This window comes from Neodiprion lecontei, chromosome 5 (genome assembly GCF_021901455.1).
Source record: "Neodiprion lecontei isolate iyNeoLeco1 chromosome 5, iyNeoLeco1.1, whole genome shotgun sequence".
NCBI lineage: Eukaryota > Metazoa > Arthropoda > Insecta > Hymenoptera > Diprionidae > Neodiprion > Neodiprion lecontei.
Window position 1 is genome coordinate 36,305,549 of NC_060264.1, and position 15,216 is coordinate 36,320,764.

Here is a 15,216-nt window from a genome sequence, read left to right on the forward strand (position 1 = left end):
GCATAGACGTCAAGCGCAAGCGCAAGCGTTGGCTACATGAAACGAAACAGCCAATCGCAATGCCGAAGGTTTCCTCAAGGAAGCTCCAGACCTGCCTTGAAAGAAGGAGGCCAATAAGGCTCCTTATTCTGTCGAGGAAGGTCTATGAAACGTGAAATGAGGAACAAGGAATCCTTGTTCCTCAAGGAAGGACTATGAATACGGGTGACACTCTCATCAACTGACGCAACTTGACAATAGGGGTTTTCCAACTGCGACACAGAGCGACACAGTTTACGGCATCGGGTGTTCCAACTACTACACGGTGTCTCACGGACGACTCTCAGAAAAGTTGTGTTTAACCGTGCAATGTATGTCAGTTTTGCCAATGCTGTAGTTCTGTAACCAAAAAGAAACTGGAAAAAAGAGAATGTTTAACGTTGTCAGCGTTGTGAGACAGAGTCTGGTAGTTGTGTATCGTCGACTGTCGTGACGTGAGGTTCTATCGGTTCTGCGGATCGTCGGTGGTCAGGGGCTGGTTAACTGTATTCATATCCTGAGCGCAACACAAATTGAATTACATTTAGTGTTCATCAGTTGATGGCGAGAGGCGTGGCAAGAAGTGCAGCATAGCGTGGTGCGAAAGTGGGCGACGGTGAGGTTCAGAGTGCATAACATGACGGCCTGACATCCACTCACCATGACCGTGGACTTTGCTGATTATTTCTGGGTAAGTGGTTGTGCTTTTGCAAACGTAAACGAGAATTTTCGCCCTCCGCTCCGCCCATCAGGTTATGTGTCGATGCCCACCGCGTCACTGCGAAGATGCATTGTTCTTTGTTTCCGTTTTCTTGTCCACTTGACAGTACTTTCGACGATCTCAGCCTTCTGTCAATCACTTTCCTATCGTCAGTCTTGAATTTCTTCGCCTATCGCTCTGCTCTTCCCGTCTGTGTATACGTTATTAACTATACCTACCATCATACGTTTATTTGGGCCCTGCAAGAATGACCGAATCACAACATCGTCGTATGAATTCCTTAACGTTACGAACGTTGTAAATACCGGAAGCATACAGATAGATGAAAACGTAGTCAACATGTCCCTATGATAGTGATCATTAGCGATTTACGCCAGGCTTACGAATTGTGTTGGGACTGTCGAGTTACGCGATATACTACGCGCGGCTCGAATGCCCAATCCTCTATCTATCTTTCCCGCTCGCTCTTCTTACTCTTGCTCTTCCTCTTGCTCTTTCCTCCTCCTACAACTTGAGTTTCATTCGATTTGTTAATTCGAAGTGGTTGGGAGTAGTCTCAGGCAGTGACTCTTGACTGAAATAAAATGCCATTCACAATAAACGCGACGATGGTTCCATACTTTTGCCTGAGAGTCACTGCTCCAGGCTACTTAACGTCATTCCGAATTGACAAATCGAGCCTAGGAGTAATACAGTTCATGTTTCAGCTTTCATATGTACGCAATATCCTGATATATATGAGCGTGCGTACAATGAGACGAAAGAATTCCTATACACTCAGCCCTTTACCAACGTTATTTCCATAATTACCCATTTAGCTTATATCAAACTATAAAGGTCTCAGAATTTTGTCTTCTACTTTTGCTTCTCTAGGCTGTGTCTTTCATTGGCAATTAAACAATCGATGTCAGGTAAGGTTGGGCACAAGAATTTTTTTGCAAAAATATTACAAACCCAAGATGTTTCCTAATATTCATCCTTTCTACGTCATTTATTATGATGAAAATTAGTGCAGGTAATGTTTTGATTTTAGCTACAATATGGAAGCCTCACACAAAATGTTCCCTAGGGGTTTTTAATTGTATAAGATAATAATATAGTATATAACAATACTAGTATATATTGTATAAGAAATGCAATAAAATAAAAGTGTATAATAATAGTAGTATATCGACTGATAGACGAGGGTCAATAAGCTAGGTGATCCAAATTAATTGCAGGTTCTATATTCTTTATTGTTCAGAGTTTATGGTGACTAACTGCACCACGTACCTATTACCCAGGAATGTCTCACAATTGACGTACATAATGAACGTTCATCAAATAGTTCCTATTGTCGCTGCAACCAGGATAAAATAACTCATTCGAAAATATGACTTTCATGTAGACAGCAATTTTCTATCAAAGATATAACTGTTACCTCTTTGTTTATGACATTGTATATATGACAAAGGGATGTATATTCTTGTTAGTCCTTAAAAAGCACATTCGAGAGATCATGTGTTGTTAGAATAATGAAATTTCTCCAAATCCATAGGGTGAAAAGAATAATGGGTTTGATGTACTGTACCATAATATGAAGCATGGGGCGATCGCAAGTAAAGAACTGGCAGACTTTCTGCGCGAGAGATCAGCAATTGAAGAAAGTAATTACAAGCTTCTGAGCAAAGTTGCCAAGCAGGCAAGTGGCAGTGGCGGCAGTCATGGAACTTTCGCCCCTGTCTGGGCGGCACTGCGAGGCGCTGCTGAAAAATTAGCTGGCCTCCATTTACAGATGGCACAGAAAGTTGGGGAGCTGATCAAAGATGTTTCCAAATATGCAGATGAGCTTCATAAAAAGCACAAAGTGGTGAGACTTGCATTAATATCGCAAATTCAGAGCTAAACTGATGTATTGATTATTTGTCGAGACCAATATTTTTTTTTAGTTTTGAAAGTAATGGATACACTATTGAATTCATATCAGTAGATTCATTTAACCGCTCTATGTCACAACTTACATTGTAATGTTTATAGCTTATGGTCACCCATAATTCCACAAAGATACACAGCAAGGAAAACTTATGTACATCTTTTATACAGACAAGTTCTCATAATGTGTCGATCTACAACATATAATTCAATGACTGAAACATCATCTTTCAATGAATGACATCACTTGACGCTCTAATGTGTTACTCCCGGTGCACAAGATTATCAACGATTGGCCTTGCTGTATAATTTTATTATCGCTGTTTTGATCCATCGTGCAATATTCCATTGCGCCATAAAGGAAAGTATTTTGGAATGGTGCGCAGCTATACTAGGAGCATGACATGATTTCTGCTTTTTCTCAACAATTGAGTCACTTCCCGAGTAAAAAATATCTGGCAACATAGCAGATGCCCTTCCTTTTGTCTCTGCTCCGTTCAGTTCACATTTTTTTTATCTCTGCAGTGGAAGCTTATCAATTGCCGCCCACTGTTCAGCCCCCAGACTGCCGTTGGTCGATTTATCAAATTTTCAGGCCAAGGTTCTCCTGCAAATGAATACAGTTCTGATACTTTCAAAATTATACATCCAAATTGTCTTTTACTTAACTGAATTATATTGATCGATACTAAAATTTAATGTTTAGGTGAAGGAAGAGGAATCTAGCACTCTAGATGTCGTACAAAGTATCCAAAATACAACAGTTACGTTACAAAAGGCAAAGGACATGTGTGTCCAAAAAGGTTTAGAGTTGGAGAAATTGAGAAAAGACAATGCCAGTCAACGAGAACTGGAAAAAGCTGATGCAAAATTCAAGAAATCTCAAGACGATTACAAGGCACTAGTGGAAAAGTATAATGCAATCCGCAATGATTTTGAGTCCAAAATGACTCAGGCCTGCAAGGTATACACACTGTTACATATTTCTACAACAATTGATGCCTAATAACAAATAACTGAAATCTCCGTCCCTAATTTGTGTCACTGACAAATTAAGTTTCATTTTTAGCGATTTCAAGACATCGAGGAAACTCATTTAAAGCATATGAAGGAATTTTTAAACACTTACGCCGATGTTCTGCAGAGTAATCATGAGCAAGTTGGTCAAGTTCATATAGACTTCAAAAGACAGTGTCTGGATATGACCGTGGACAAACTGTTGGAACAATTTGTTCAAAGCAAATATACAGGGTTTGAGAAGCCAGGTGAGAAATTGCCATTTCTCTTGAAAAATATGGTAGAAACTATAACATTTAGAAAATGTAGAGTATCTTTATTTGACGCAACTACGTTCATTTTGGACTATTGATTTAAATTGAGCTTTATTCACATATATCGACGCAACACTAATTTAGATTACCATTTGTGTACCATCCATATAGGTGTCATCGAGTACGAAGAGGTAATGCTGAGCTTGAGTGCGACGACTACAACACAACCAGCCCAACAGGAATGTAGTACGGATGTCTCCAAGGCCGCTAATGGTGAAACAGGGGTTGCTGGTAAAAAACTAAATTCAACAAAAAGTTGGGGAGTTAAGGGGCAAGGTAATTTGGTGGGAGGAAAGGATCGCGTAAGTCCTGAAAAAAATAAGGAAAATACGAAAAATATGGAACACGAAATAGAACGGCAACTGCACCAGGAACAAGAACAAGAACTACAGCCACCGACCAAGGCGTCGCGTCGCACCACTTCACTCCTTAATCTTTTCATGTCCAACTCCCAGGGTAGGTTCTTTACATGGATCCAAGCCGGTATTACACTTTTATGTTTTATATCAACATATCTTTTTTTTTCATGTCAAGCCTGCCTCAATATCGAACAGCAAAGTAGGGATAAATATATGCTTCTCACTTCGTGAAAAGCGACTGTGCAAACAGTGAATGTATGAATTATTTTTGAAGCAGGTTTGATCCTACCTCAGTAGCGTGAGTACAGAGTAAATAGGTATGATAGCTCACTTCAATACTTAATTACAATACTCATCACGCTAGGAATTTAGTTGAATAATGAAGCACATAATCACGAATGCGTTGACTATTGCTAGATGTAAAATTTTTTTGCAATCGCGTGCTCTGCACGTTAAGCTTATATGCGATCGCGATTGCCGTTACATCGTGACGCTTCTCCAACATTCTTTAACCGGTGACTGAAACTGGCGCTAACAAAATTTTAATTCGTTAATTGCAATCCAGCAACAGATCTATTTTCAATAAGAGTACAATTGCTGTACTATATACAGGAAACGTCTGAAGTTTGAGGCTTACGCCTTAAGCTCAATGAAGTAGCGCTGAAAGCGACGAGTATTGTTTCAGAACGACAGAAGAATGCAGGGTCTGTCGGTACAGCCCTGGCCAATTTTCAGCGGAACAATCCATCTTCCACAGTATCACCTTCCAGCATCTCCAGGAACCCTCTAAGAGGATCCAAATGTAACTGCTTAACATTGTGTTGTTACCTAACTCTCATTTCTGGTGTGCACACTGTCACCAGACTTTGCTCTTACCTTCTTCATTCTTTGGTCTCTAATTAACGAAATTCGAAAGTGGAAATTCAATTTTGTCAAATTTATTTCCAACTATAAATTTATTTCGTAATCCGCTCAATTCTGATATTCCTCTATTCGCGTCTGTTGTATGAGCAAAATGATTTCAGGTCAATGCTTGATTGTACTTCGATTGCTGGTTAAGCTGTTTATCTGGAGGATAGAATAAAACCATCCTTGAGAGGAAGTTGGAGTGGTTCTCGGCCTATCGTAGTACACTTGCTAATCATTCGCCAGTGCTACTTTTTATCGAGAATAGTTTACTTACCTTATAACAAGCCAAGAGAAAAAATTGTAAAAAAATATGCCGCTTTTTGTTACATATCTCACACAATTTATGTTGTCACTACACGACGAAGCCAGTCGTACACGAGATTATATACTGAGCAATCGTTTTCGAAGTTGGGTCGAAATTGTGATATTTTTCGATGAACATAAGAATCCGGTAATTGCAGAAATTCCAATGCTGCCAAAATGAATGGGTGATTCCACATCGAGTGATATCTCTGTTTTCGTACTAAACGTTGTCTTTTATCTTGATTGAGAGTGAATATTTACGGAACATATCGCTATTGGAAACAACTTGGACATATGAAATATGGATTCTGTGTAAATTTCAGAGGATTTTGTGTAACTTTTGACATATCCAAAGTTTTCATCCATTTGATACAATCGTTTGCTCTCACAACGTTGAGGTATTATTGGACTGATATTCCCCACCAAAAGTGGGTCTTTGTGAGAATGTTAAACACTGCATGAGATAAAAAGCTGAAAAAACTAGTCATAAGCGAATCAATAAGTTAATTCGTTTTGAGTAATAATAATGCCAAAAATTCGTTGATAAATTGTTTAAACGAAAATTTGTTTTATTTCATATCGAATGAATTCATTGATATTTCTGAATACCTATGAACTTTTCTGGAATTCTGGGCGATTTTGAATAATTGCCTTTTCCAAAATTTTTTAACACTATTTATAAAACTATTCATTCCATGCCTCTAAAACTTCTTGAGTTTAATGTATAACCATTTACGAAAACCTATCCAAAAGTTCAGGACTTTTGAATCATTTTTCAAAGTTGAAAAAATTCTCGAAACCAGCTTTTTCAAAATCACCAGAAATTTCAAAAAATTTTATAGATATTCAGAAAAATCCATGAATTCATTCTATATGAAATAAAACAAATTTCACTAAAGATTTATTGAACAAATTTTTGTTTAAACAATTTATTAACAAATTTTTGGCATTGTTGTTACTCAAAACGAATTATCTTATCGGCTGTGTTATGATTGATTTTTTTCAGATTTATATCGCTAACAATGTGTTCAATATTCTCACCGAGACTCACTTTTGCTTGGAAATATACGTTCAATAAGACCTTAATACATTTTATCCACAATATTTCATTCGGTACGCCGAATATTCATTTACCAGCGATTACAGATTTTCTTTACGAACTGATGGCTCAGGGAAATATAGCACATTCATTCAACGCAGTTAGGACTCTGTTTACTTATGTTCATGACACAATCCAGTCATTCGAGCAGCCAAAACAATATTTTAAATGAAGGAAAAATTTTAACTCAGATCTCAGAAACTTGTTATTCACAGGGAATTTGGTCAGTCGCTCGACACCCTGTACTTCAAATCTGATGCACTCCAAGTTCCTCTTACTATCGACACGCACAATTAATTCCTTCATTTTCACAGTAATCTATTATTGTTGTCTCTTAACAAACTTGCCTGCGTTTAAACATGAAAGTGGTGTGCATGCCGTGCACCACTCTTGGAGTAATTCCAGATCAAATCACACTTAATAAATTGTATTACATGCCTTTACAAAAAAATTTAATGTCGATACATTCGAAGCGGTACAAGACAGAGATTTGAGGGGGAAAAAAATAAGAATTATAGCTTGTTGTGAGATTCAGATTGTACATCCCCGAACCTGTTCACGGGATAACCCTGAACAAGCATTTAGTTTGATGGTATTGAAGTTTTCATCCCATCGGTATATTTGACATTCGGGTTTTAAAAAGGGTTATTCTCGATTCCTTTCCCGTCAAGGTTTTTAGAGTCTGAAAAACAATATCGTCTGCGTTGCCGGGTTCTTAAGATATCCTGACATATTGTCTCTTGTGAAACTTGCACCCAAGTTGTCACAGAATTGAAAAGTTGAACGATTTAAAAGATGTTTTGCGAATTTATATGGAATTACTCGCGTGTTAAATAATTTCTCAGTTTGTAGCTATATGCACTGCTTTCAAACTTTTAGATGAGGAAGCTCATACCTAGATCAGTACAAGCCAAACCACGATTGCTTTCAAATTTTCTCCTGGTTGTGGTGATATTTATACATTCATTTTTGCTATTCTGTACATATTACCTGTAGGAAATAAGAAGCGGCATGTACAAAATTGTCCAAGTAAAGGGCAATACTTATCAATTATAGTTGTACGTAACAAATCCTCATAATCTTGACACGGAAAAATACATAATTAACCATCAGAAGGTAGCGTAATTTGAGAAGAAAAACGTGATAGGAAACTTGATCCATTCGATAACTATAGATTTGTGCTACTAACTTCTTCGTACTTTCCTTCAGACAACACGTGCCAATTGTTTTTCTAACAATCGTTTGGGTGTTGCTGTACAAAGACGACATTACTTTGTCAAAGTATTTCGGTTGCAATGCGATATACCAATAACACAAGAACAAAAGTTTGCATTCCACGGAAATTGATGGGTATAGGTCCGTATATATTAATACACAAGAAGTGTTTAGAATTTATCTGTGCTGTAGCAATTAAGACAGTAAACGTTGCATAGAATTGGGAATTGGACTTGGATAGCGTCAAGGAGACGGGGTGGGGCAACGTTGCCGTGGCTTCAGGTGAGCCGTTCCTCATAAAATAATCAATGCATGGCCCCCATTGTGATTTCAACTATTTATTTTCCAAGTGACGTGAAGTTGTAGTTCAGACACGCGTATCGCATCCATGTTGACAATTCAAATATATACTTTCCAACTTATCATTTCTATCACTAGTATTATGTTCTCACGTCGGTTCACGCGTCGTTATTGCCTTAAATTGCTCATCGTAAAATACTGTACAATTACCTAGGCTCAATTTTTTTTTTTTTGTTTTAATTTTATCAACACTAGAAGTTGTTAGAAAAACAATTTTTATAGTCGTTGAACTTGCTGGGTATTCGATTCAGTGGTGGCGGTGGTTCCTTAGACAGTACAACATATACATTACACTATCCTAAAAATTTGTGTGAGGTGGAAGAAAAACTTTACTTGCGTGTGAGGTCAAAGAAAAACCATACCATCCTCGGCTTGTTTACATCAGTTCTGACATTTTACTTTAGTAATTGAACCATATGAACTAACTACTACAAAGGTCCTTGCTCGCCTTGTGAAATTGAAGCAAACAAATTGTTTGGATGTATTTGTTTCACGTTTTGGGTTCAACAAGTAGTTGTCTCTTGTTTGTGTGTACATGCGTTTATTGTCTTACTGAGAGCTAACTTTATGCTACTATTATTTTTTTATCTTGTGTTTCTGTATTGTATGAATTTTTTAGTCAAGTCATTTCATCTCAAGTATCAATATTCAGACTTCATTTTATGCTAGTGGCAGGGTAACAAGTCTGACCCGACATGAAGCGGTTTTGCGCCATTCTGTGGGGGGTCTTGTCAAATTCAGCAAGTCGCTTGTAGGAGTCATGAAAATGCACGTACACCTACTGAACACAAAATCTATTTGCATGCCATTGTGGACACGCAGACCTAGTGTAGCTGTCGTAATGCACATGCCGCTATGTACAGCATTAATTATACATTTATTACCTACTCTACTATGGGCACTCGCTCTGATTTTACTTTGTACTACAATTTTTACACTTGGAAAGTAAATCTCTCTTTACCTTAGCCCTTAGCTACCATTGTAGTCTAATTAAAGTAAAGCAGTTAGGCATATGCGGGTATTCAAATTTTTCCCAATCCCCAGGAATTCGACTTTACTTTAATACATATATGCAAGCGCATCTGAAGTATACCTCCCGAAGTGGATTCTGGCCGATTGAAAGCCTCCCATGTCACCTGCTATGCCATTTGAATAGATGGCATAGGACGACACTGGTGGCCTCGAATCATTAGGTATCCATCCACCTCTGGAGGTGAACCACCATTTTGACCGGCTGTATTCGCTTGATACTGCCGCAGAATCTCGTGATACTTGTGTTTGGTTTCTGGACTGAGTGAATTTCGCAGTGTTAAACGGATATGAACCGTATGATATATCTGAATTTGTCACTGTGCAACTCGGCACAGTCCAACAACACTGGTCCCCAGCACCACATGGTGGCACGTCTTGTTAAGAGGAAGGTGCCACACGGTGGTAACATCGGTATCTGCCAGATGGCCAACCTCACACGAGCTTGGCTAACGTACACTAGCCACATGAACCACAGTTGAATCCGGTACATTTACCTTTTCAGTATTACTGACTGATTGAGTCGACGTTCACCCAGGTCCGATACTTGATTCGGTTATCCGCATATGCCTAATGGCAATAAACGTGTACATGGTCTATCTTATACATAAACCACACTGCAGTTGTGGCGAGCAAATGAAGAATTGTCAATCATTTCAGACAAACTTGATATACTCGGCACAGTGGGAAATCTGAAGAGGAGGCGTTAGTGATCACGATTGGGACAGATATGTGTAAATTGTTAAGAAATTCAACAGATACATATTGATTGCTTATCTTATTGGTTACTCTCATTCCCTATTTGATCGTATTCACAAACGTCCACCTTTTCTATCTGTATCAAATTTTACCACAGTCACAGTGACCAACCTTGACCATCTACAGGGTTCCTGCGAAGTAGGAGAGAAAAACGAAAAGAGAAAAAGGCGAAGAAGAAAAAGGACACAGTGGAGACTAGCAGCAACAAAGAAGAGAAGTCCGACCCGTCAGTATATGCATGCTCGGCAGACCTAGTGCACGCAATGTTGTCCCGAATGTAATTAAAGTTATTTGGACTGATGACATCTGGTCTTTTGCAAACCATACCATACCTTGGATTTGTGTAGGCTTTTTACTGTCACAATCTGAGGAAACGACTTGTACAGTTTGCCACATTTCTTATCATGCAAACAGTTGAGAGTATAAAATGATTGCACTGGGGCTGCCGAAGAATTTATCTACTGAAAGGTCAAGGAGGCAAATTTTCACGTTACATGACTATTTAAGGGAGGAGAAAGACGACGGTCGTAAGTCTGGAACACCGACACCTGAGGTCGACGAAGACGGATTCTGTATAAAGCCGAAGGTTGATCCTTGGGAAAACGAAAGAGGATTTTACTCAAGCTCGGACAGTGACTCCGAGGATGAAAGGGAGCGTAAAATTCGCGTTGAAATCAAACCATTGAGCAACGGTAGTGCTCCGATGAGTGCTAGTGTCGACGAGCTTCGAGCAACAGTGGAAAACCTCTCTTTGTCTCCTGTAGGCACAATTATGGTAAGTTAGAGTACCCTTCTCTTTCACCTTATTGATATCATACACTTGTACTGTTTACCCTCGCAACTCCAATGAAAATGTGACACTCAACCAGGGTCGTAGAGGGTCCAACGCCGATACGGATCACCACATGAAGAGGTCACAGTCCGTCTCTCAGCAGCTCGGAGGAAAGCCCAGCTCTGACCTTCTTGGCTTGAACCTCTTCAATCCCAACAGTACACCGTCCAGTGCCTCAACGCCGACAAGCGGTCACCCTTACGCACCACTTCAAAGCCCGCCACCTCTATCCTCTCCGCCCACAATTTCTCAACCCTCGCTACATACGCATGCCCCAGCCACAGCTCACCCCAACCCACGATTCCAAGGTAAACTCAGATCTTGATTTTTGAAGACAGAGGAAGGTAGAATATGGCAAAGTCGGGAGAATTTGTGCAGTGGGTGGGTCACGCATGCAGATGAAAAATTAACGATGCAAGATGTTATCAACACTCTTCGCTAAGAGTACTTTCAATATTTCAGACAGTGATCTGTTTTCCGAGGTAGGGGAAATTACTGTGGCTCTACCGCCGAAGCAGTCACCTAGTGCCTCCTCTATAGCGATTCCAAGGCCACCTTCGAGACGAGGAGACGGGGTGAGTACGGCAACGTCCCGTGGTCGAGTTTCGCCGGCAACGTTATCTCGAGCCGACAGTGTGGCCAGTCTGGAGTTTCGAACGTCTGGCGTGGCGGTCGGATCATCGAGGGGACCCTCGCCCCTAACAATTGGTCTGGCTGATACAATACCTTTAGCCGTCGCGTTCCATGAAATAGTTCACTCGTACTTTCGGGGCACAGATGAAACTCGATGTCAGGTGAAGCTCAGCGGAGATATGATGCTATCCTTTCCAGCTGGCATCGTTGCCGTTTTGGCTAATAATCCAAATCCTGCTAAGCTAATTTTTCGTGTTAAAAATAGCAACAGACTCGAAAGGTTACTGCCAAACAATCAGCTGATCAGCTTGTAAGTCTTGACAGTACAAAAGAATCCTTTATTGAACAACAATATTTCTCATCAATTTGTATATTCGTTAAAGGGATGCCACGCAAGCAACAGCTGACAGTACGGTATTCGACTTCAATATGAGTGCCTTAACCACCCTGCTCCGACGGCAGGCCGAACAAAATCCTTCAGCTTCCTATTTTAATGTGGATATACTCAAGTATCAAATAAAGAACAAGGATGGTGCAGGATCGTGCCCCTTTCAACTCGTTGCATATTGGAAATGCGAAACAACACATACTGATTTGAAAGTATGTAGCTACGAATACAGTTTACTGATGATTTTAGAGACCGTGATCTGTTCATAATCAGCTTCATCTCATCCATAGATTGATTACAAGTACAACAGTCGTGCAATGGCATTACCAAGCCCGCTTCTGAATGTGCACATTGCTTCACTGATCGATGGAGGTTTCAAGAGCCTGCACAGTAAGCCGCTCGCTCAGTGGCTTCCTGATTCTAATCGAATATTGTGGAAATTCACCGAACTCTCGCAGCATAGCGAAGGTGGTGGTGTCGGATCTCTTAAAGCAAGGATCGAGCTGGATCAAGGGCCAGGATCACAGGGAACAATATTCACGCAATTCAATTGTGAAGGCACTACCCTATCAGGGGTTGAGTTTGAACTCGTCGGTGTTGGGTATAGGCTTAGTTTAGTGAAGCGGAGATTTGTCTCCGGTAAGTCACCTGACATGTTTTATCAAGTGATAGAGAAAATGATGAAAAAAAACTTGCAAATAACATGGGCTAACGATTTCCAGGGCGGTATATGTGCGATGGTGACTCGGATCTAAGACCTCGTTATGCGGCGCCGCCGTCCACAATAAACTGATGCCTGGTACATCGAGAAATGCGGCATCATCGAGAAGAGGAATCAGTTCCTTCTTCCACCCCCCCGCCTGCCCCCTTCTCATCCTCACTGTCTTGGGCCGCTATAACCTGAATATGTATCCTGGATACCAAAGAAACAAATATAAGAGTTTTGCGCATACAGCTTCACTTGCAATCCAAGTTTACCTTATATTTGTCATAAAAGTTTATCTGCTAAAATATTACAGTTCCAGTATATTTTGTCAGTAGAACTCTCTTTGGTGTCCAGTAAGTACATTAAATTCAGTCGTGTCTATAAACTGTAATTAGGATGATTTGCAAACGGAATAGAATCGACTTGACATATTTTTTACTCTCTACACACAACACACACGCGCTCGAAGTAGATCACCTTATCATCCATCACTACGTTTATTATGGTATTTTTTTAAATTGTCATTAATATTATTAATTATTGTTATTATTACTATTAACATCATTACTGTTCTTGTTGTTGTTATTATCATCGTCGTCGTCATTATCATCATCATTATCTTCATCATCGTGGACAATGTTATAATTCGATTATCTCGACTACCTTTGCCATTGTTTATTCATTGCGCTCTATCACTCGTAACCAATCCTTCCAAGTTAATCATTCTCACTTTATGGAAATTTTATGTATGGATTGGTAGGATTCTAGAATTATCATCATACTGCAATAATTTAGCCAGAATGATGATATGCGGGGTTCGTGTAAATCATTTCTCGAGCAAATATTTATGTAGACTCCCTATAATACCCTTTATACACGAGTTTGTTAGACTCAAAGCAAGTATCAGTTCGTGCCTCGCATAGTTGCGTATTGATTTAACGTAATCTGGAAATAATTGCGATATCAACTACATGATTTCAATATTGTAAATAATTGACTACGTATAATACGTGTTTACATATGCTATACATACGTACATACGTATGTATGTACATCAATTCAATAATATTAAAACTTGTAATTAGTAGTTTCATTTCGCAGGGTCACCAATAATTTAGAATTTTGGGAAATTTCAGGAACTTATATTCCGCAGAGAAAAATCGAAGCAATCTTCAGACATTTCGTAAAAGTGAAGAACCTCCGACTTTGAAACGAAATCTGAATTGAACGCGTACTGATCTCGATCAAACGGTTCAACGTAAAATTTTTATTATTCCAACTGTGCGTAATAAATTCGGCCAAATTCGATTTTGGAAATATCATTTAATTTTCATGTCTTCTCGCACCCACCTTCGCATAAAATTTTTTAACGTTGTTGGTCGTAAAAGGTCCAATATTACGTAAGTATGGTGGCAAACTGTCTGGAAATACTGAAATTGTCAGCAGGAAAAATGAAGAAATTTATTTCGGCAAAATTTTCGTTACCGTATTAATTATCCTGAAACACAGCTCCAGTGTAATAGAATTATCTTTAAGAAAATGAAAAAGAAAAATATAAATCATTTCGTCTCAAACCCAACAATCTCGAAATGTCGCCATTTTTAATTGACCTAAATTTTTGTAAATTGATTTAACGAACGCAAAAAGAGAAACTTGTTTGGCCGAAAAAATTTAGTATCCATATTAAGATTTCGAATAAGGTATACACGCCAAAAGTAATGAAGGATAAAACAATATGCGTTTCAGTATACATTTATTTATTTCTGCGTCGAATGAAAATACATTGCAGTGTTTTTATTCAGAATTTTGTATAGAATGGAACTGTTAAGCCCTTTTCGCCTACAAGATACGTAGATATCGTTATTTCGAGATATATACGTCAACGTGGAAAACGACCAAGGCACATCCTTAAGAATATTTGCAGATGTCATCACGGCACACTTGTCGAATTTGAAGATTAATTTTTTACACATTGAATTTGCTATTACGAATCTACCGCATTAATAGTAGGATATGTAGATTTCTTACACTCAAATGTGTCAAGTTCATTGTAAAGAAACTTACAATTAGTTGGCTCTTTGTTCTGCACGGTTTTTGACTTTTTAAAAATTGAGGATTGGTCCTGAACCTAAATTACCCGGTTGCTGGACAACCTGTTAAGCTTCGTATTTCAAATTTATATTAGTTCTTTGAAAATCGGTTAAATATACATGTATAAAACCTCCGCTTACAGTTGTCCGCATATAATGCTCTCAGGTATGTACGTGCGTACATACATTCAACTATCTTAATTCTTGCCAAAGTTCTTACCCACGTGGGACTTTAGTGAAGCGAAATTCTTGATCGATCTTCTGTTAGTCGATCGAATTACATATTTTTTACTGATATAAATGCGGATCCGTGATAGGAGAAATAATAATTTTACGTTTACAGCACGGAAGAATCGAAGTTAAGTGTAGTGCCCTCAACTTATCGACGCAGTTTTTAGATCATAATCGGTGTCAGGTATCAGTGATGCCTCTTTAGGTGCTCTTGTGGTTCAGCGTCGACTGAAAATTGCCAAAGCAGCCAGCCATGGGTATTATTCTTTTCAAGCATGGAAAGGAGCACGACTGGGCGGCGGTAACTGCCATGCCCTACATT

The 15,216-nt window shown here is 39.1% G+C and overlaps 1 protein-coding gene across 8 annotated transcripts; it reads left to right on the top strand.

The window, feature by feature from the left end:
- Positions 1-349: 349 nt before the first annotated feature.
- LOC107217262 (F-BAR domain only protein 2) lies at positions 350-13,900 on the top strand. 8 transcript variants are annotated; one of them, XM_046739901.1, is made up of 12 exons: positions 350-709; positions 2,277-2,588; positions 3,357-3,614; positions 3,720-3,915; positions 4,093-4,257; positions 10,141-10,240; positions 10,522-10,789; positions 10,884-11,154; positions 11,309-11,789; positions 11,863-12,079; positions 12,158-12,506; positions 12,590-13,900. In XM_046739901.1, the coding sequence occupies exons 1-12, from the start codon at positions 680-682 to the stop codon at positions 12,658-12,660; spliced, it is 2,718 nt and encodes a 905-aa protein (XP_046595857.1). In that variant the 5' UTR covers positions 350-679; the 3' UTR covers positions 12,661-13,900. The 8 variants fall into 8 exon arrangements, with proteins under 8 accessions (XP_046595857.1, XP_046595858.1, XP_015510196.1 ...); XM_046739902.1 differs by having other exon boundaries at positions 10,141-10,231; XM_015654710.2 differs by having other exon boundaries at positions 354-709; positions 4,093-4,212; positions 10,141-10,231.
- The last annotated feature ends 1,316 nt before the right edge of the window (positions 13,901-15,216 follow it).